At 47.0% G+C, this 22766-nt stretch overlaps 1 protein-coding gene across 1 annotated transcript in view; it reads left to right on the forward strand.

Annotated features, from left to right (window-relative positions):
• MIF4GD (MIF4G domain containing) overlaps positions 1-22766 on the forward strand; it is a 165842-nt gene that overhangs the window by 11665 nt on the left and 131411 nt on the right. The window contains exon 2 of the mRNA XM_082271914.1: positions 10781-10925. Within this exon, the coding sequence (XP_082128040.1) occupies positions 10794-10925 (132 nt within the window). The 5' untranslated portion in view covers positions 10781-10793. The remainder of the gene's footprint in view (positions 1-10780; positions 10926-22766) is intronic.

A 22766-nucleotide genomic window follows, 5' to 3' on the forward strand; every position in this document is an offset into this window, starting at 1 on the left:
TGAACTCCAGCCCCCTGCACAGCCTAAAAATAAAAAAGGTGTTCCAGCTGACCAATCTCCTTCCTAGCTGAATGATGGCCAGGACTTGTGACCTCACTGGACTAAACCGAAGAGGCGTAAGTTAAAGAATTTTTTTTTGGTCTCCAATGGGGCTTGGAGGGTATAATAATGGTCTATATATGTATATCCAGTCACTAAAATTTATATGAACTCGTGATTTCATTTTTTTTTTTTTTTTTTATAGTGTTGTGTAAGAAATTCACACTTATTTAAATGCTTTATTTTGTTAATAACAGGTACCTAGAAGATTATTTTAGTGTTTTTACAAATGGCACACTTTACACAACACAATGCATACTTTGCAGTGGAAAAAGTGTATCTTCTTTCTTTTATTTATTTTTTATATATATTCATTTAAAATCTAGAAAAAGTTTTTGGAGACAGTACCACAAAGAGAAGGCCTTGTTCGTCCCCCCCTCCCCCCCCCCCCCCAAAAAAAAAAACCTGATATATGTATGAGTATTATAAATATTGACAAATGGATCAGGCAGATCCCAGCTGGCTTTTCCAGCACTAAGGCCAGGAGCAGAGTGGATCAACTCTTGGACCTACAGCAAGATTAGGATTCCCTGAGGAAACACAGTATTTCTGTGGAAAACAAATTATTTCTTTCTTGCCAGGCTGGTCTGAAGAGGTTGAAACAGAGGAACAGTGGCGGTTAGCCACAAAGAAATTAATCTGAACTATGGAGCTGATTAAGAGTGGGCAGGCGGTTGCAGGGGGGGGGGGGGGGTATGCAGGAGGGGAGAGGAAGATGGTAGCATGATTTGAAAGGCAACTCAGCTGGGCCTAGACATTTGTTTCCTGAGAGGGGGAGAAGGAAGTTCACGAGCAGACAAACCGAGCATCACCCTGAGGCAAAGACGTAGAGGGTAGGGAGGGCAAACAAGGTAAAGGAGTAGAGGGTAGGGAGTGTCAATGGGTAAATATCCCAAAAACTTCAAGACCATAAGATGGTCAGATCAACATCGTGCCAAGGGTAAGGGAGGGGGTGGTTGGGGTGAGGTAGGGTGGAGGGGGATTGGGTAAGGGTAGGGAGGGTAAGGGTAGGGAGAGACTAAGTGGGTGGGGGGGGGGAAAGAATAACAATGTTGCACCAACTCCACGGTAGTACCAGTTGATGTCGCCACTCCTACTAAACCCAGTTCTAGACTTTTGTGGAGATCTCAGAGGATGCCTCCATTCCCCCACTCGGCTTAGGCCGGATGGGAGAAGGGGAGGGGCAATAAACTGCAGGAGGCGAGAGGGGAAGGAGAGACGGCATTAACTTTTTGAACTTATTGTCCTATAATGTCAGAGGGTTAAATTCGCCAACTAAAAGACACAAAGTATTAGAAGAGCTTAGAAGTAATTCCGCTAATATAGTATTTTTACAAGAGACACACATTGCACAAGATACAAATGTGAAAATATATTCAAAATATTTTCCGATATGGTATTATGGCGACTTGCCAACCAAGAGAGCAAAAGGGGATAGCAATCGGTCTAGCCAGAGATATAAGGTCCCCTTGAGGAAAGATTGGTCGACCCAGAGGATCGATACATTTTTCTGAAGGGACAACTACAAGTAATGGACTACACCCTAGTAAATGTTTAGTGCCCAAACAAAAACCCAACTAACATAGGAAAAATAATACACGCTGACCTCCTTTTAAAAAAGGTAATTTGTTTTTAGCAGGGGATTTCAATTTCTGTATTGATCCGATTCTAGACTGTACGTCAAGTGCGCAGGTGATGGGTGGACTTCAATTCAGGAGGGTAAGGAATAAGCTTTTCCACAATTGGTAGATGCCTGGAGAATCCAGGGAAAGGGACTACCGTATATACTCGAGTATAAGCCGAGGCCCCTACTTTTACCACAAAAAGATGGGAAAAATCATTGACTCGAGTATAAGCCTAGGGTGAGAATGCAGGGCAGCGGGCATGGTATAGGAGAATGCAGGGTGACTGGCATGGTGCAGGAGAATGCAGGGTACTGGCATGGTGCAGGAGAATGCAGGGTACTGGCATGGTGCAGGAGAATGCAGGGCGGCGGGCATGGTACAGGAGAATGCAGGGTGACTGGCATGGTGCAGGAGAATGCAGGGTACTGGCATGGTACAGGAGAATGCAGGGTACTGGCATGGTGCAGGAGAATGCAGGGTACTGGCATGGTGCAGGAGAATGCAGGGTACTGGCATGGTGCAGGAGAATGCAGGGTACTGGCATGGTACAAGAGGATCCGGGGTTGTGGGCATACTACAGGAGATGCAGTGCTGTGGGCATGGTACAGGTGGACCATGCCCGCAGCACTGCATCCCTTGTAGTGTGCCCGCAGCCCTGCATAATGGCAGGTAGTAAAGCTGTTTCACTTACCTGTTCTAGAGGCGCCTTCATTTTAAAAATGGCGCCCCCCGGCGCCGACACGTCATTGCGCACGCGCCGCTGCCGCTCGTATACTTTCGGCTATTCCCGGCCTCTCCTGAGCGGCGCCGCCGCTCGGGAGAGGCCGGGAATAGCCGAAATTACACGAGCGGCGGCGGCGCGTGCGCGGTGACATGTATGCGACGGGCGGCGCCATTTTTAAAGCTTAAGCCCGTCGGAGCGGACAGGGAATTTTTTTTTTTTTCCTTGACAAAAAAATGTGCTGAAAAACTCGGCTTATACTCGAGTATATACGGTATTCCTTTTACTGCCCCGCGCACTCTATGTACTCAAGATTAGACTATATAATAATAGAACATAGGTTGATAGAAGCAGTTGTTAGTACATCAATAGAGACAATGACCATATCTGACCACACTCCAATTGTCATGAAAATAAAACATTCAGGGACCCAGAGAAAAATAAACCTATGGAGAATAACTGAAGAATTGATGCAGAACAAGGAAGTAGGAAGAAAGGTAGAAAAAACCTGAACGATATTTCCTTGAGAATGAAACCCCAGATAGCTCTGCAGCTACGATATGGGAAGCTCATAAAGCATACATCAGAGGAATATTTATCTCAATAGGCTCTAGGGGGATAAAAAAGAAAACTATGCATATAAATAGATTAATAACAGAGATACATGAGTTAGAACAGAAACATAAAAAGAACATGGAGGACGGGACACAAAAAGTCTTGGTATTAAAAAAAGACAAATTGAGGGAGTTGCTTGAGGACGAGACTAGACAAAGCTTTAATAGAGTTGCCAGGGAAAGATCTAAATGGGGGAATAAACCAAGAAAATATCTAGCAAGATTACTAAATAGTAAAAAATCTAACTATATAGAAAAAATAAGGGGGAAATGGTCCACTCAACAACAGAAGTAGCTAAAACATTTCAAAGCTTTTCTGACACCCTATATTCCGTATGTCAAAAGGAAGTAAATGAAGTAGAACAGCTTAGAAAACAAAAGATACAAAAATACATAAAGGAAGCAAAACTGCCTAAACTATCAACTGATAAATTATCAGTACTAGAGACACCAACCTCCCAGAAAGAGATAAGGGAGGCCCTAAAAACTCTCCGACTGGGAAAAGCCCTGGTCCGGACAGATATAACACCCGTTATTATAGAAGGTTCAAGGAAATATTAATCCCAAAACTCTGCACATATATGAATGAGATAGGAGAAAAGGCGGAGATGAGACTAGACTCACTGTGTATATATACACATTCACACACCTATATACAGTATCTCACAAAAGTGAGTACACTCCTCACATTTTTGTAAATATTTTATTTTCACATGACAACACTGAAGAAATTACACTTTGCTACAATGTAAAGTAGTGAGTGTATAGCTTGTATAACAGTGTAAATTTGCTGTCCTCTCAAAATAGCTCAATACACAGCCATTAACCACTTGCCTACTGTGCACTTAAACACCCTTCCCATCCAGGCCAATTTTCAGCTTTCAGTGCTCGCACACTTTGAATGACAATTGCGCGGTCATGCTACACTGTACCCATATGAAATTTTTATCATTTTTTTCACACAAATAGAGCTTTCTTTTGGTGGTATGTAATCACCTCTGGGTTTTTTATTTTTTACAAAAAAAAATAAAAAATACAGAAATTTTTGAAAAAAAAAAAAAAGTTTTTCTTATTTTCTGCGAGTAAATTTTGAAAATAAATTTTTCTCCCTCACTGATGTGCGCTGATGAGGCGGCACTGATAGGCTGCACTTATGGGCACTGATGAGGTGGCACTTATGGGCACTGATGAGGTGGCACTTATGGGCACTGATGAGGTGGCACTAATATGCCGCACTGATGAGCACTGCTGGGCGGCACTGAGAGGTGGCACTGCTGGGCACTGAGAGGCGGCACTGGCGGGCGGCACTGATGGGCACTGGCGGGTGGCACTGATGGACACTGGCGGGTGGCACTGATGAGCACTGATGGGCGGCACTGATGAGCACTGATGGGCAGCACCATCAGTGCCCACACTCAGTGCCCATAGTGCTGCCAGTCAGTGCTCATCAGTGCCTAGATGAGCAGGCACTGATGGGCACTGACTGGCAGCACTATGGGCACTGATTGTGGGCACTGATGGAGGGCACTGTGGGCACTGATGGGGGGGCAATGTGTATGGTTTTTTTACCTTCAGTAATCAGGGCACTGGTGATCAGTGTCCTGATTACATTTCTCTGTGTTCCCAGCAGCTGTCGGCTCCCCCTCCTTCCTCACACTGCAGTGTCTGTGTGAGGAAGGAGCGCCGGCGATGAGAGATGATCTCATATGTTTACATATGAGATCATCTCTCATTGGACGGCTTGATCACGTGGTGAATGGCCACTGTGATTGGCCATTCACCACGATCTGTGATCGGCCGTGTCCCTTGGACACAGATTCTCCCCGATGCGCGCTCGCGGGAGCGCGCGGGGGGCGTGTCACTGGGAGGCCGTTTAAAAACGGCCTCCCGAAAATTCAAGTCCGCGCTGCAGCCGTATATAGGCTGTAGCGCGGATGGGAAGCAGTTAATGTCTAAACTGCTGGCAAAAAAGTGAGTACACCCCTAAGTCAAAATATCCAAATTTGGCCCAAAGTGTCAATAATTTGTGTGGCCGCCATTATTTTTCAGCACTGCCTTAACCCTCTTGGGCATGGACTTCACCAGAGCTTCACAGGTTGCCATTGGAGTCCTCTTCCACTGACGACATCACGGAGCTGGTGGATGTAAGAGACCTTGTGCTCCTCCACCTTCCATTTGAGGATGCCCCACAGATGCTCAACAGAGTTTAGGTCTGGAGACATGCTTGGCCAGGTGATCACCTTTACCCTCAGTCTCTTTAGCAAGGCAGTGGTCATCTTGAAGGTGTGTTTGGGGTCATTATTATATGGAAAACTGCCCTGTGGTCCTGTCTCCAAAGGGAGGGGATCATGCTCTGCTTCAGTATGTCTGCGGCGTATGGCCTGAGCACTGACAGGCTGACCCCCTTTCCCTTCAACCTCTGCAGCAATGCTGGCAGCACTCATACGTCTATTTCTTAAAGACAACCTCTGAATGATATGATGCTGAAGACATGAACTCAACTCCTTTGGTTGACCATGGTGAGGCCTGTTCTGAGTGGCACCTCTCCTGTTAAACCGCTGTATGGTCTCGGCCTCCATGTTGCAGTTCAGTTTCAGGGTCTTGGCAATCTTCTTATAGCCTAGGCCATCTTTTTGAAGAGCAACAATTCTTTTTTTCAGATCCTCTGAGTTCTTTGCCATGAGGTACCATGTTGATCTTCCAGTAGGAGTGAGAGCAATAACACCAAATTTAACACACCTGCTCCTCATTCACACCTGAGACATTGTAACACTAAGGAGTCACATGAGGCCAGGGAGGGAAAATGGATAATTGGGCCCAATTTGGACATTTTCACTTGGGGGTGTACTCACTTTTGTTTCCAGAGGTTTTGACATTAATGGCTGTGTGTTATTTTGAGGGGACAGAACATTTACACTGTTATACAAGCTGTACACGCAATACTTTACATTGTAGCAAAGTGTAATTTCTTCAGTGTTGTCGCATGAAAAGATATAATAAAATATTTACAAAAATGTGAGGGGTGTACTCACTTTTGTGAGATACTGTATATAACGTTACTACCTAAATACGGGAAAGATGCAACCTTATGCTCCAGCTATAGGCCAATAGCACTGTTAAACGCAGACACAAAATTATACGCAAAAGTATTAGCAACCGGATTAAAAGGTCTACTGGTAGAATGGATCCTTGCAGACCAGACAGGCTTTATCCTAGGAAGAGAGGGAAAAGACAACAGGATTAGAACACTACTGTTACTAGAACACTGCGTTTGTAACGTTTGATCGAAGAGCGTGTGTCATGGAACAGATATTTTAGGGGAGTGCGAGCAGGAGGATTGAGTGACAATTTTGACACCCAGTGATGGATATCGTCCCAAAACGGCTGCAGCAGAGGGCACTCCCACCAGATATGGAGGAAGGTACCCACCTGTCCACAGCCCCTCCAGCAATGCGAATCCGAGCCTAGAAAAATCCGGGCCAGTTTGGCAGGGATCCTGTACCATCGAGCCACAAACTTATAGGCTGACTCCTGTATCCTAGTACTAATGGAGGAGACATGAGTCAGACGTAGGATTCGAGACCATTGCGGGGGAGAGAATTCCACCCCCAGCTCTCTCTCCCATTCCCTCACATAGTAAGGGGGCGAGGAGGAAACCCCACTCGGAAGCAACTTATACATATGCGACAACAGATGGCGGGAGTCTGGGGGATCTACAAATCACTTCTCAAAGGCCGAGAGGCCAGTAATCGGGCGGGGAGCAGTCGGGAGTGTAGCAAAAAAGTCAGTTGCCTGTAGCGCCAATCGGACATCGGAAAATCGCCGAAGCGGTCACGCAAAGTCGCCAAGTGTAGCAAGTTGCCCGTAGGAGCGAACTTACCGCAGTACAACTTGCCGTCCGCACTCCAGGAGCGGACGTCCTCACCCGGAGAGAACCAGGGAAACCCACCTAGGGGGGCCAAAGGGGACACGCCCGAGGAAAAATCACCAGATACGTTAAGGCTATCCCAAATGCGAAGTGTAGCCTTTGTCAGGGGCGACGTCCAGACCGAAAGCCCGCGCTCACCCGCCGAAATCAACGGAGCTCCAGCTAGATTCCATCCCGCGAGCGTTTTCTCTAAGGGGACCCAGGGTTTAGTCTGGCCGTGGTGCGCCCAGTTCAGCATACGAACCAAGGCCATCGCTTTATAATACAAAGCGACGTCTGGAAGACCCACGCCACCATCGGCCTTCGTCCTCCGAAGGATAGACTAGGCCAAGCGGGGGCTCTTTTCCCTCCAGACGAACTTCAAAAAAGCCAGACGCAGGCGCTTGAAGAAGGATACAGGTAGATGCATAGGAACCGTGTTAAATAAATATATCATCCGAGGGAGAATAGTCATTTTAAGAACGTTGATGCGGCCAAACCACGTAATGGAGTGGGACGCCCAAGATTCCAAGTCAAGATGAATGCGTGCCAGCAAGTCCCCAAAGTTTTTGTCATATAGGGTTTTCAAGTGGCACCCGGGCCATCATATAGAGCCAAGATCCACCCCAACATGCAAGCCCCAAGGATCGGAGGACCTCCAACAGATATGGCCAGGCCACCCTGTCGAAGGCCTTCTCCGCATCCACGGAGAGGACCAAACAGGGATGTCTATCCGGTCCGTGTTGCGCCCAGTGAAGAACATGAAGAGCCCTGACAGTGTTGTCACGGGCCTCCCGGAGGGGCATGAAGCCCGCCTGGTCAGGGTGGATCAAGGCCGCAACATGGTCTTGGAGGCGAAGCGCCATAATCTTGGCCGCCATAATCTTGGCCAAGATCTTAGTGTCAGTATTGAGGAGAGAGATGGGCCTATAACTGGCACAGTGCTGGGGGTCCTTGCCCGGTTTAGGGAGCACCACGATATGGGCCATCAACGCCTCCGGGGGGAGGGGCCGCTCATCCGACACCGCATTAAAGTAAGTGCACATCTGGGCACCAAGGACAGGGAGCAGGGCCTTATAATAGTGATTCGTGAAACCGTCCGGGCCTGGACTCTTGCCTGCGGGCAAGCCAGATACCACCCTGCTCACCTCGGCCTCGGAAATAGGAGCTTCTAGCTCCGCCAGGACTCCGTCAGGGAGCCTGGGGAGTCCGGAGTCCGACACATAGTCACGGATGACGAGCAACCGACTTTCCCCTCCGGAGTCTCCAAGGCATGGACATGACGGGCCTCAGTACGTTTATGCAGCATACGGGCCAAAAGACGGCCACATTTGTTCCCATGTTCGTAAAAACGGTGAGCCCAGAAACGCAACTTGTCCCGGGCCTGCCTGTCCAGACAAGACGTCAAGGTGCCCCTTAACTCCTCCAGGGAACGAGCATCCTCTGGGGCCAAGGCACGCTTATGCTTGATTTCCAAATCGTGGATCCGGTCCATATAATGAAATATGTGAAATAAGAACCCCTCTGATCACAGCCTTATGACCCTCCCAAACTGAGGACGGTGAGACCTCCGACGAGGAGTTGAGCTCGAAGTAAGAGAGCACCGCCTCAGTGACCTGTCCCAAAATGGAGGGATCATCCAGGAGGTTTTCGTTAAGGCGCCACGGCCGGGTCACACGGTGAGCACCGGGGGGGGCGCGAATGACAAGGAGACCGGGGAGTGATCAGAGAGGGTGATATACCCAATCAAAGCAGCACGGACAGAGTCCAAATGGAACTGATCCACCATGAGCAGATGCAACCTAGAATACATATTGAGTAGTAACTGTAGTCCTTGACCCCTGGATTGAAGATCCTCCAGCAGTCCACCAAATGCAGGGCCCTGAACAACCTCCGGAGGTGCTTCTGAGCCCGAAAAGAGAGGGGAGAGCAGCCTGAGGAGGAGTCCAGGGTGGGGTCAAGAACCACATTAAAATCCCCCCCCCCCCTCCAAGAACAACTATACCCTCCCGGAAACCCTTCAGTTTAGTGAGGGTGGAGGACAAAAAGGAGACTGTCCTGGAGTTTGGGACATAAACATTAGCAAGAGTATATGCGTGGCCGTGGACTGTACCCTTCAAAAAATGAAAACGCCCCTCGGGGTCCGTGAGGAAATCAGTAAGCACAAAGGGACACTGTTTGTGGATAGCTATGGCAACCCCCCTGGCCTTGGCAATTGGAGACACGCTATGATACCATTGGGAAAACATCTGGGTAGGTAAACGGGGAGTGGAGGAAGCAGTGAAGTGCGTCTCCTGCAGATAAAGCACATCAGGGCGCAAGTGACACAGTTCCTGCCACATCCGTCCCCGCTTATTGGGAGAACAAAGCCCCCGCACATTGTACGAGGTTGCGCCTAGCACATACCACAAAGCCTTTTCATTGGGAAAAAAAAAAAAAACATATACACTATCGTTAACCACTTAAGCCCCGGAAGATTTTACCCCCATTCCGACCAGGGGGTATTTTGCGATTCGGCACTGCGTGAATTTAACGCACAATTGCGCGGTCGTGCGACGCTGTACCTAAACGAATTTGACGTCCTTTTTTTCCCACAAACAGAGCTTTCTTTTGGTGGTATTTGATCACCTGTGCGATTTTTTGATCACGCGCTATAAACAAAAAAAGAGCGTCAATTTTGCAAAAATAGCAATATTTTTCACATTTTTTTATATGAAATTCCCCCAAAAAAAAATGTAAAAATCAAAATTTTTAAAAATTTTCGGCCAATTTATTTTATGCTACCTATGTTTGGTAAAAAAAATCGCAAAAAGCGTATTTTGATTGGTTTGCGCAAAAGTTATCGCGTTTACTAACAAAGGGAAAGATTTTTGTCATTTTTGTTGTTTTTTTTTTTAACGCGTAATGGCGGCGATCTGCGATTTTTTTTTTTTGCGGTACTGCGACATTGCGGCGGACAGATCGGACCCTTGACTGACATTTTTGACACTTTTGGGGTTACCAGTGACATTTCTACAGTAATCAGTGCTATATATATGCACTGTTACTGTAAAAATACACTGGTAGTGAAGGGGTTAACTTTATTTGGAAGGGAGGGGCTGTGTGTGTCCCTAGGGGCGTGGTTTCTACTGTGATTGGCTGTGGCTCTAGCTGTAAAGACACTGATCAACGGATCTACATACCAGATCCGTTTTATCAGTGTCTTTGCAGCGAAGAGAATGACAGGCAGTTTGTTTACACAAGCTGCCTGACATTCTCCCTCTCCCCCGCCGATCGCCGAGTGACCGGCGGACATCGGGTCCGCTGGTCACACGCGCGGGGGGGTCCGTGACCACGCGGGAGCGGGAGCGCGCCCCGGGGGAGCGCGCTCGCTCCCTAGACCCTCACAAGCAAGCAACGTAGCCCTACGTTAGTTTGCCTGTGAGGGGCTGACCGCCGACGTAGATAGTCGTGCGGCGGTCGGCAAGTGGTTAATGGCATCCTACTCCCGAGGGGATACGTGTAAAGCCACAGTGACTTTACAAACACTTTAAGACCCCATATATTTATCAGGTTGTCCACCATCACTCTAGGAGGAAATTTGGGGGTTTCAGTGTGTGGGAGCTGGACGTTTTTTTCCTTTTTGATTCTACCCTCTCTCTGAGGCAACAGACAGCCTGGAATTGTAGCATTTGCAAAAGGAGAAGTCGGCAATGGTTAGCATCCATATTACCCTCAGAATTGGTTAACAGAGTGACCCAGCTAAACTATAATAGTGGAGAGGACTTCCTACATGATTTGATTTACATACTGTTTATTTTTTGCTTGCTCTCAGGTCTCCTTGGAGGATGGTGGGATATGACCCTGACTCAAAGGGACATCTTCTGTCTGCCACTGAAGTAGCAACCGCTGGTTCACTTTCTGGACTGGTGACAAGGGCCTTCATTAGTCCTCTGGATGTCATAAAAATTCGCTTCCAGGTATTTCTAGATATTTTCGACTAGAAATGGGGGGGTGGGGGGGTTTAACCTTAAAGCTAACCTGTGGATTGCATTAAGTGTTTGTTTTTTTTTTTTTTTTTTTTTTTTTTTTTAGAGTAACAATTGTGCTGGTGCTATGTAATTTGGCCCCCTGTATCACCTGAAATACCTGACCGATCCTTCTATACCCTCCCCCTCTGTAAACTGACGGTGGTGTGTCATGGCTGCTGAGCCCTGACACCATGGTCAGTTTACGTGCCTTCGTCATCCGCTGTGTCTCCTTTGTGCTCTCCCCTGTCCTCTTTCCCCCTCCCCTCCTTGCCTGTCTGCTCCAGACACTGCTCGTCCTCCCTCCTGCTATAAAAAAAACAATGTCATCTGCATACCATCCCATCAGTTATATGATGTTGTATATCCCAGTGCCTGTGCTGGAAAAATGCAGATTTCTACCTCATCTTGGAGCATTTCCCGGGGGTCACGTGACCCCTCAACTCTCTGCTTCTATTCCGATGAGTCACGTAAGTGCCGGGAGAAACTCTAAGACATGGGTGTCCAACCTCTTGGCCTCTCTGGGCCACATTGAGTGTAGAGAAATTTTCTTGGGCCGCATATAAAATATATACTATAGTTAAGGCATGTAATAAAATGCCGCCGCGCCCCCCGCACTAATTTAACACAACTAGAGGATGATGAAATTAAATGGAATCAGTATACAGAGGTTTACTTCTTCTGAGAAACAATAAAGGAACACTCTAACCACTATGACCACTTCAGTGATTTGAAGTGTTCATGGTGGTAGGAGTCAGAAACACTGCACATGCTCGCCTCCCCCCCCTCCCCCCCCTCCCCTCAGCCTCTGCCTACCGTTAGTTGGAAGCTGCTGTGGCCGTGCCCCCGACCCGACTTCCTTCCTCCCCAGCAAACAAAAAAATTGTCAGGGGGCAGTGGGCCGCATTGCCTGCGGTTCTGGGCCTCATGCGGCCCTCGGGCCGCAGGTTGGACATGCCTGCTCTAAGATAAGGTAGAAATCTGCATTTGTTTTTACAGCACAGGCACTGGGACACATAGCATTATATAACAGATGAAATGATATACACAATTACATAGTGGCTGAACAACCACTTTAAGTGAATACGTTATTACATTTAGGTAGAAGCACTTTCGGATGCCTACACATCTGCTTTAGTTTCACATAGAGCACCCTGCAACCCCAGAAAATTGGAATGCTCAGTTATCTCCTTCAGCACCCCCCCATTTGGTCTTATTGGTTTGTGGGGGCTGCCTATAATAGTAATGGGCCAGAGTAGGCAGGCCAAACCTGGTGCCATGGGAGATGCATGCCAAAACAACGCAGTTTTTTTTTTTTTTTTTTAGATTCCAGCTAGAAATTTCAGTTTGGGCAAAATCCACAAATGTGCATTTTCTAGTAGCTTTTAAGGATAAAAAAATCAGCCCTAGCTGCTATATTCATCCCCTGTCTGGCACTGTTCCCTGCATATGCACCTGTTTGTCGATTCAGGGCTGCTGTTTTTCTGGATTGAATGATATCCATCATTATCAAACTCACTTCCTGTGAGCCCAGGATGTGAGGGGCATGCCTTCAACTCTGGACTGACAGGAATATGCTGCCGAGAGCAACAACATGTCATTACGTGGCACACAAATATGCATTATTTAAGATTCCATCCACTGCCGGGGGAATAAAAGGGTGAAGGGCACCTGTGATGTCACCAGAATGAAGGTACCTGAAAAATATAAGGTTTAGGGGTTCTCTAGTGGAGGAAATAGAAAAACAAGCAGGGAGATTCGGAGACTAGAGTTTGGCTTTAAAGTTTGCAAATCCATGGAGGTGCTTACATAAACGGGTTTCAGATTAATAGCTTAAATCACTTTAAGGATTCATTTGCACAGGTATATGTTTATGTTCTACATGAAACATAGGTTCATTACTCATGTTTAGGGACATAAGCCTTAGATAAGTACAATTCTTCATATATATATATAGTGCCTTGCAAAAGTATTCACCCCCCTTGGCATTGTTCGTGTTTTGTTGCCTCACTACCTGGAATTAACATGGATCGTTTGAGGATTTGCATAATTTAATTTACAGAGCATGCCCACAACTTTGAAGATGGTTTTTTTTTTTTTTTTTTATTGTGAAGCAAACAACAAATAGGACAAAATAACAGAAAAAGTCAATGTACATAACTATACACCCCCCCTAAAGTCAATACTTTGTAGAGCCACCTTTTGTGGCAATCATAGCTCCAAATCGCTTTGGATAAGTCTCTATGAGCATGCCACATCTTACCACTGGGATTTGTGCCCATTCCTCCTTGCAAAACTGCTACAGCTCTTTCAAGTTGGATGGTTTGCGATTGTGAACAGCAATTTTAAGTCTGACCACAGATTTTCTTTTGGATTGAGGTCTGGATTTTGACTAGGCCATTCCAACACATTTACATGTTTCCCCTTAAACCACTCAAGTGTTGCTTTAGCAGTGTGTTTGGGGTAGTTGTCCTGCTGGAAGGTGAACCTCCGTCCTAGCCTCAAATCACGCACAGAGTGGTACAGGTTTTGCTGAAGAATATCCCTGTATTTAGCACCATCCATCTTTCCCTCGACTCTGACCAGTTTCCTAGTCCCGGGTGCTGAAAAACATCCCCACAGCATGATGATGATGTGTTCTTTGAGTGATGTGATGTGTTGGGTTTGCGCCGGACATAGCAATTTCTTTGGCCAAAAAGTTCAATATTAGTCTCTTCAGACCAGAGCACCTTCCTCCATACATTTTGGGAGTCTTCCACATGCCTTTTCGCAAACTCAAAATGTGCCCTTTTTGTTTTTTTGCTTAAAGTAATGGCTTTCTTCTGGCCACTCTGCCATAAAGCCCAACTCTATGGAGCGTACGACTTATTGTCGTCCTATCTACAGATACTCCAGTCTATGCTGTGGAACTCTGCAGCTCCTCCAGGATTACCGTGGGTCTCTGTGCTGCCTCTCTGATTAATTCCCTCCTTGCCCGGTCAGTGAGTTTTGGTGGGCAGCCGTCTGTCTCTTGGCAGGTTTTCTTTTGTGCCATGTTCTTTCCATTTGGTTATGATGGATAACCTAACCCTGACTTGTACTTCTCAACAACATTGTCCCTTACACCAGAGCTTTTTATGGGCTTCATAACAAAGGGGGTGAATACATACGCACATGCCAATTTTCTGTTTTCTATTTCTAAAAAATAGTTTCATGTATATATTTTTCTCATTTCACTTCACCAATTTAGACTGTCACAAATCAGCAAAAGAAACAGGAAAACCGCTCAGGTGAGAAAGCAATCCCGACCATCAAAGCAAGGTGCAGCTAGGATCCGCAGTCCAAACAGCTGTGTTGTGTAGAGAGAAAGGCAGCCGCACTCCCACTTGAAGGTACAAAGTATAAAATCCGTTTATTTGAATCCAAAAGATAAAATCAATCCAAAATATAGTCCATAATACAGTCAGAGACAGGGGAAAAGCATAGTAGTTGACGCGTTTCACGGATAAACGTCGGCTTAGTCGTAAACCACTTTTTTTTTTTAACGACTAAGCCGACGTTTATCTGTGAAACGCGTCAACTACTATGCTTTTCCCCTGTCTCTGACTGTATTATGGACTATATTTTGGATTGATTTTTATTTTTTGGATTCAAATAAACGGATTTTATACTTTGTACCAACTTAGACTATTGTGTTCTGATCCATCACATAAAATTCAGATTAACAAAACATTGAACTTAAGGCTGTAATGTAACAAAATAGGTAAAAAGTCAAGGGGGTGAATACTTTTGCAAGGCACTGTAGGTTTACACCCCAAAAGACATTCTGCTACTCCTCCTGAGTAAGGGGATACCACGTGTGTGACTTTTTCACAGCCTAGCCACACAGAGAGGCCCGACATCCAATTCTGATTAGTCGCCATGGGCAACAACTCTGATTTAATGCAAATTTTCTCCATTTTTTTTTTTAATCCGCACAATAAAAAAAATAATGAATTACTGTATAAATTAAGCAATGTCTACCTGAGTTCATTCATTGCAGTAGGTGTTCATATTGACGAGTGCGGAGTATGCTCTGAAATGCTGCAGGACATGCTCGGTACTGAAGCTCAAGCCAGTGTTTGACTGATTTAGGATGAAAGGGAGGGACGGTCTTTAGACTTGCAATGACATGCTAAGAACAGTAATCAAAAAAGGCTATCTTCATATACATAGATATAGATTTCATACATAGACACAATTCTCTTCACAATAAAATGCTTTGGTAAGAATAATTACATGCAGGACAAGGGGAAAGGATCAGCAAACTTCATTCACCTTCCCCCAGCAGCTTGTGCTCCTCTTTATCTTGCTATAGTGTCACCCATTTACAATGTAGTGAAGAAAGGTGAGCATGTAAGTCACTGGTTGGGCATGTGGCTCACTCCCCCCTTCATGGGACAACAACAGGTGCCACCTGAGTGACCAGCACTGTCACTAAGGACCTGGACAAGAATCAATAGCCCTGTGCAAACTGGACAAGTCTGTCTGTAGCTTACACAGGACTTCTTTTCCCAATAACGGAATGGCATTAAAGCAAGGAAAAGTGAATACATGCAGCTGGGGAAGTTGGGTGTAAAATTACTGTTTAATTTGCCCTGCAATAGTAAGGGTCACCTAAACGAATCATTTAAACCGTAGACACTAAGTCAGGGGTCTTCAAACTATGGTCCTCCAGTTGTTCAGGAACTACAATTCCTATCATGCCTAGTTATGTCTGTGAATGTCAGAGTTTTACAATGACTCATGGGATGTGTAGTTCCGCAACAGTTAGAGGGCTGTAGTTTGAGGATCCCTGCACTAAGGGGATCAATTCATTAAAGTATAACTAGGGAAAAAAAAACTGTTGATCTCTTTTGTTCATTGACAGACACAGCTCTTGATCTTCATGACCATTGGGTCATACTGCCCCCTACAGGAGTTGGACACTAGGCAGAAAAAGAAGCTGGCTACGCCTATGGGCAGTCCCAGGAGGTATACTCCCTCTCTCTGCTATAGCCAGGAGTAAGGACCTAGTTACTTGCTGGAATCTTTGGTCCTGGAAATTTTTTCTTTTTAGATAGAAAGTTTTCTCCTGGCTTTTTCCTGTGAGATCTGCAATCAACTGCCGGACTGGGCGACGGGCTGGATAATCTAGATCCAGTGGTCATTCCAGTCTGGCCAGCGAGCGCGCGCAGACCTCAGCTGCTTTCTAGGTCGACTGCATCATAGCCCCACAGGAAGGGGGCTGGCCTGCAAATTAAACGCCTCGCGAGGTTGCGTACGACTTGGTCTGGTCTCAGCCTGAGTTGCAGCGCTCCTCCTGGCCGACAGCCCCCCCCTTGCCGGAGCTGTGCCCGCTTGGTATGGTGAATAGCTGTCCCCCCTCTCCACCGGAGGGTTTTGGGGTGGCCTCCTTGGGACGGTCAGACCCCTGGGTTCCCCTCCTTCTCGTCAGACACCCTACTTCATCTGGCCCCCCATCCTATCCCCCCTCCACTTATGCTGGGGCTGTGTGGGTGGTCTGGTCCACCTCCTGGGGTGGAGGCAGGGTTCTATGCTGGCAATGGGGGCCGGGGGGGGGGCTGTGTGGAGGGGGGGTTGTACCTGATGGGGGCTCCTTCCAGAGCCCCCTGTCCTGCCTGGGCCTGTCCTTGAGGCCTGGGGATCCCTCCTGGTGCCGTGCGGGGCCACCATTTTGCTGTAGCCTGTGTGTTTCTATGCACAGCGGCCATGTTTTTGTAGTCCGGTGGCCATTTTGCGGTGGTTTGCCAATGAAAATAGCGGCGGCCATGACAGTGGAGCCCTGTGGGTGACGATTTCGTCAGTGGGAGCGCCTCCTCATCCCCTAGTGCTGACTCCTGGATCTTTTCACTTCATGATCACCACTCGTGGGGAGTGCAGATTATCCTGGTGGCTGCAGGTGCCTGTTTCTGCTGGGTGGCGAGTCTGGTGGCGTTCTCTCCCTCTTTGCGGAGGATCGCTTGGTGCTTTGGGCCTGGTGACCGGGTGGTGCTGCCAGCACGGTGGGGGTTGTCCCTTTGCAGTGTTTTACACTTTTTGTGGGGTCCCACTGGTGACTCATGGAGTCTTTCGAGCACATCTCCCCACCTGATCCCCTCTCTTGAGGCTGCAGAGCCCTCCGGGTCCCAACCATCCATCGATTCACTGACGGCGATCCTGGAGTCCTTTGTTTCCTGGAGGAGGTGGCTTTGGGGCAAAGGGCCAGCAAAAAGCACCCCCCCGCCTTCCCCTGCCTCATCTGTCTCATCAGATCCTGAATCTGATTTGGCGGCTGCGGACGTGGGTCACCCTGCTGGGTCTGCGACCACGCGCCCAGAATCCTCAAATAGTGAGGATGATTCCTCCACATCTGCAACCATGCATGAAAAGGTGCTGGTGTATCTGTAAGTGAGACCTTGAAGATGGAAGACGCAGCTGCGACTGAGGCGCAGGTTCCCTTTGCCACTTGCAGGCCATTTAGAGCGACAAAGGGGTTTCCTTTCTCCGCCTATTTTGACAGAATTGTCGCTAAAGAGTGGGGATGGCCAAAGCATCCCCTTGGGGGTCCCTAAGCGATATACTAGGCGTTACCCCTATGATGAGTCCCTTTTTAAGAAGTGGACTGTTCCACCAGTGGTGGACCCTCTGGTTTCCAGATTGAACAAGGCAACCATGATTCTGGTTGAAGAGTCCCCAGCCTTTAAGGATCCGGCTGACAGGAAGGCAGAGGCTGTTGCCCGCAATATGTACGCTCTGGCTGGTTCGGCACTGAGGCCGGTATTCACCATTGCCCTGGTGTCGCAAACTCTGAGTGGGCTAAGCTTTTACGCTGTGACGTGGAGGGATGCATCCTCATCTGTATCGGGTGTGGGGGGATGTCTTTGCTGGTTTCTGGACCCGTGGACTTTCCTGGTACAAGACAAGTGGGTCCAGGAAGTAATTCGGTCCGGCTACAAGATCGAGTTTGCTCTTGTCCCCCGGCAAGGTTCGTTCCTTCCAACTTGCACCTGTCCCCGGACCGTTTACAGGGCCGGTTTGGGTTTGGGGCGGTACAAGACCTCTTACTTCAAGGGGTGATTGTCCCAGTTCTGACTCCGGAAACTTTAAAGGATTTTTACTCAAACCTGTTTACAGTTCCCAGGAAGAAAGGCAAGGTGCGTCCAATCCTGGACCTCAAGGCGCTGAACTGCTTTGTGTGGGTGCAGAAGTTCAAGATTGAGTCCATTCGCACGTCTATGGTGGCATCCTTTCATCAGGGGGATTTTCTTGCTTCTATCGACATCAAGGATGCTTACTTGCACATTCCAGTATGTGCCGGCCACCAGCGCTTCCTCCACTTTGCTGTGAGAGAGAAGCATTATTAGTTTGTGGCGTTACCCTTTGGTCTCACCTCTGCTCCTCGGATCTTCACAAAATTGTTAGCCCCAGTGTTTGCATTATACAAATGATCAATTTAAAACAGCGCTTGCATACATAAATAAAAAATGCATAAACCTAATCATGTGGCTCAAAAAGATATTTTGGAAAAAAATATAATTACAAAATATATAAGTTTCCAAAATAAATTAGATATCCAAGGCAGTGTCCAGTAAGGTGAATATACAATAAGTGATGAAGTGCTCCAGTGCAGATAATTAAACACTCGTGCTCCAAGTGGTGGTGACCCCTCCAGGAACCCTACTCACCAGAACATGTGGACCCTAGATTAGGGTCAAAACATCCTGTGGACGAGTGGATGTAGATAGCACCAGGACTTCTCCTTAGTAATCAAAAGCTGAATGGACAATCCTGATCGGTGGTGATCCTAGATGGCTCCAAATAGTAATTGCCAAGAAAAGAGGACCAAGGATAGTGAAGCCCGTTTCAGATAATTTTATTAGTAGAAGCCAAAAACATACTCGCAATATCAGTATAATGGTAAGCGAGGTATAGTGCAGTAAGTACCGGGAACGCCGCTAACGGCGTGCGTTCCACGGCTATTCAGGAAGTAAACCGGAAGTGACAAACAAAGGTGCCGTATTTTATGACTTATTTATGTATGCAAGCGCTGTGTTAAATTGATCATTTATATATTTTTTTCTGAGTTATTTACTTGGTGAACAGCAGCTGCAATATTCACTTACACACTTATTAGACCTATTTTAGGTTAGCGCGGGTTTAATTTTCACTTTCACAGTGTTTGCATTGTTACACCAACGGGGGATCGTGGTACTGGGCTACTTGGACGACCTCCTTCTGCGAGCAGAGTCTCCTACTGCTCTGGTGGAAAACCTGAAAATCACCATACGAACTCTGAGGTAGTTCGGCTGCATTCTGAATTTTGAGAAGTCTGATCTAGCTTTGTCCACAAAGCTGGTCTATCTCGGTCTGACTCTGAACTCAGCCTTAGCCAGAGTGCTCCTTCCTCTGGACAAACTCCAGAAATTGCAGGCTGCAATTCGTCTCCTGCTGTCCAGCAGATGGCCATTCCTCTAGACTTGCATGTGGGTGCTGGACCTGATGGTGTCTACCTACGAGAAGGTTCAATTTACACAGTTCCATACGAAGTCCCTGCAAAAGGAGATTCTGGCCAAATGGGACAAGACTCTGGACAATCCGATTCGCCTGGGCAAATCCTTCCTCCCCTTGTATTGGACAGTGGTCACCACAGATTCCAGCCTGTCCGGCTAGGGAGGCGTCCTCAGTAAAAATTCTGCTTTGGGGATCTGGACATCGGAAGAGTCCAGACTACCGATCAATGTCAATCACCAAGGGGGCAAAAAAGTTTCCTGGCGGCTTAAGAGGTAGCTGGCATTCTAAGGTGGGCAGAACAGTTTGTTACAGCCCTCTCCAGTAGGCCAAGAGGAGTGGTCCCTTCATCCGGAGGTGTTTCATCACTTGTGTCTCCAGTGGGGCATCCCCAAGGTGGATCTGTTAGCGTCTCGACTTAACAGAAAGGTGCAGAGGTTTGTGGCTCGGTTACCGGATCCTCTGGTGGACACCACAGATGCTGGTGGCCCCGTTGGGTCAGTATTATGCCTTTCCTCCTCTCAAGCTTCAGCCAAGGCTTCTACACAGGATCACGGCAGAAGGGATTCCGGTCATCTTAGTGGCCCCAGACTGGCATAGCCGGGCTTGGTACGCCGATCTGATGTGGCTGGTCGCCGACTTTTCCTAGAAGCTTCCTCTCAGGGAAGATCTGCTGTCCCAGAGCAGTGAACATGCACTTTGAAAGTGTGAAACACGTTCTATCTCTGTATCCTGTGTACCTTTTTGACGTACGTTAATAAAGGATACATTTTCCTAGGAGCTGGTGATGTGCAGCCGATTTCTCCTTCAAACTTCCTCTGCAGGAGGATCTGCTGTCCCAAATTACCAATCTTCCATCCTGCTTTGCAGTCGCTGGCTTTGACAGCTTGGCTGTTGAACGCCAGGTGCTGATGGATAGAGGTTTATCTGAGTCAGCGATTCCAATGCTGTTAAAAGCTAGGAAATCTACTTCTAGGAAGATGATCTACCATTGTACATGGAAGACGCACAATATGTGTGGTGTGAGTCTCTTGAGGTTCATCCTCGCTCCTTCTCGGGGGCTCAGACCTTCCTTTAATGGAGGTTTGAACAGAAATTGGCCTTGAGTACCATCAAGGGCCAGGTGACGGCTTTGGCGGTCTGCTTCCAACTACCCTTGGCCCCACACTTCCTGGTGCGTACCTTTCTTCAGGGGGTTGAACATTTGGTTCCTCCAGTGCGGTCTCTGTTGCCACCTTGGGACCTCAATTTGGTGCTTTTGGTCCTCCAGAAGTCTCCCTTTGAGAATCATCGGGAGGTTCCCCATGCTTACACTGTCTCAGAACGTGGAATTTTTGGTGGCGATCACCTCTGAGCAGGGTGCCAGAACTGGCGGCGTTATCCTGTCCACCTTACTTGGTGATTCACAGAGAGAAGGTGGTTCTTTGACCCTGTCAGTCGTTCCTCCCAAAGGTTGTCTCTGATTTTCATTTGAATGAAGACATTGTGTTGCCTTCCCTGTGTCCCAAGCCAAAACATCATAAGGAAATTGTCTTGCATGCCTTGGATGGGGTCCGGGCAATTGGGGTGTACCTGGCAGCTACAGAGTATTTTAGGAAGTCAGACTCACTATTTGTGGTCACAGATGGGCCTTGGAAAGGGTTGTCCGCTTCCTCTGTGACCATTTCCAGATAGATCAGACAGACAGTTATTCAGGCCTATTTCATCAGGGGTTGGGTTCCTCCTTTCCCTGTCAAGGCGCACTCTACTCGGGCACTTAGTGCCTCCTGGGCCTTCTGTCATCAGGCGCCAGTGACGCAGGTTTGCAAGGCAGCCACCTGGTCGTCGGTGCACACTTTCACAAAGTTCTATAAAGTGGATGTGTTGGCATCTGTGGATGCTTCTTTTGGCCACAAGGTTTTGCAGGCTGTTGTTTAGAAGACCTGATCCTCTTTGAGGGTGTATTATTTTTTTCAGCTGAGCTCCAGTTGTCTTTGGTTGAGCTCCTGTTACCTGGTTGCTTCTGTTTTGCCTTGGGAATTTTTGGGGAAAATTTATTTTTATTGTAGTTTTCAAATCATTACAGAAAAACATACATATTTAAGAACAGCCTGACCATCAGACGAGACTTTACAGACAAAACTTCAGCACAAAGGCACACAGCATAACTCTAAGGCTAATATATGTTTGCAGTAACCGTAAGACCATTACATCTTGTTTCAAACTTCTCATGTCATAAAATTACTTTAGTTTCCGGACTCCCAGGTTTTTAATAACCGTTTACAAGTCCACAGTGCTAAAAACCGACTCCGGAGCTGATATAGGTTCAATATACATAATGGACACTGCCAGGGGCCACTAAAATGCACCTACACCAATCTAGTCAGACGCTGTAGATGTGCTCATTGTACATCCGCCTCACACTTTCTCAAATGTATTGGGTATTCCCCTACTGGCATATGTGGCTTTATGGAAGGGAAGTGCTTTATTTTGAAGTGCTTTCCATGCCTGAGTGGTGGAAGGTGTAGGCTTCTTCCAAGAGAGAACTATCATCTTTCTAGCATAGTAAAATAGCACAGTTAAAATGGTACGTATTCCTTTTTTTGGAGCTAGGGCATCAACTAGTCCCAGGAGACACACTTCAATAATAGGGCGAACACAGAGAGTAGTAACTTCCAACCAGAATCTCTGTATGGCCATGCAATCCCAATATATATGCATAAAATCAGCTCCGGGCGACGTGCACCACCAACAGCAGGACGACTGGGAAGAAAATAATTCTAGCTAACCTGGTCGTGGTAAGGTATATGCGATGTAGGAATTGCAAATTGGATGAGATGGTCTCTAGTTGAAACCAATCTGGAAAAATTATACCAAAGATCATCCCAGTCATCTCAGTTTAACTGAGGGAACACCCTTTCCCAACGCTGCAAGGTTCCTGCTGGTATCTACAAACCGTTGCCTGTAGATATTGGACAAGGCTTTGTCTGAAGAATCATCCCTGAGAATGGTCTCTATATTGCTCTCTTGCACTGTGATTGGTGCAGTACCGAATTGGGAGTTATATGCATGTCTTTAATTGCAAGTAACAAAACAGGTGAGAATTAGGTAAATTAAATTTGGATTTGAAAGATTTTGGATTTCAATTTTACAAATTTTTGAGTGTGCTTTTCCTAACCATATCTCCCACCTTTTTACTACCAAATTTGGTCCATATAATAGGATCTGGGAGCTCATACAGGTGCAAAAGCTGAAGGTTGTTCCACAGTGAAGTGTGTGGGGAGACTACCCCATTATCCCCAGGCT

The sequence above is a fragment of the Pelophylax lessonae genome (assembly GCF_965119305.1).
Source record: "Pelophylax lessonae genome assembly, chromosome: 11".
In the NCBI taxonomy this organism is placed as follows: domain Eukaryota; kingdom Metazoa; phylum Chordata; class Amphibia; order Anura; family Ranidae; genus Pelophylax; species Pelophylax lessonae.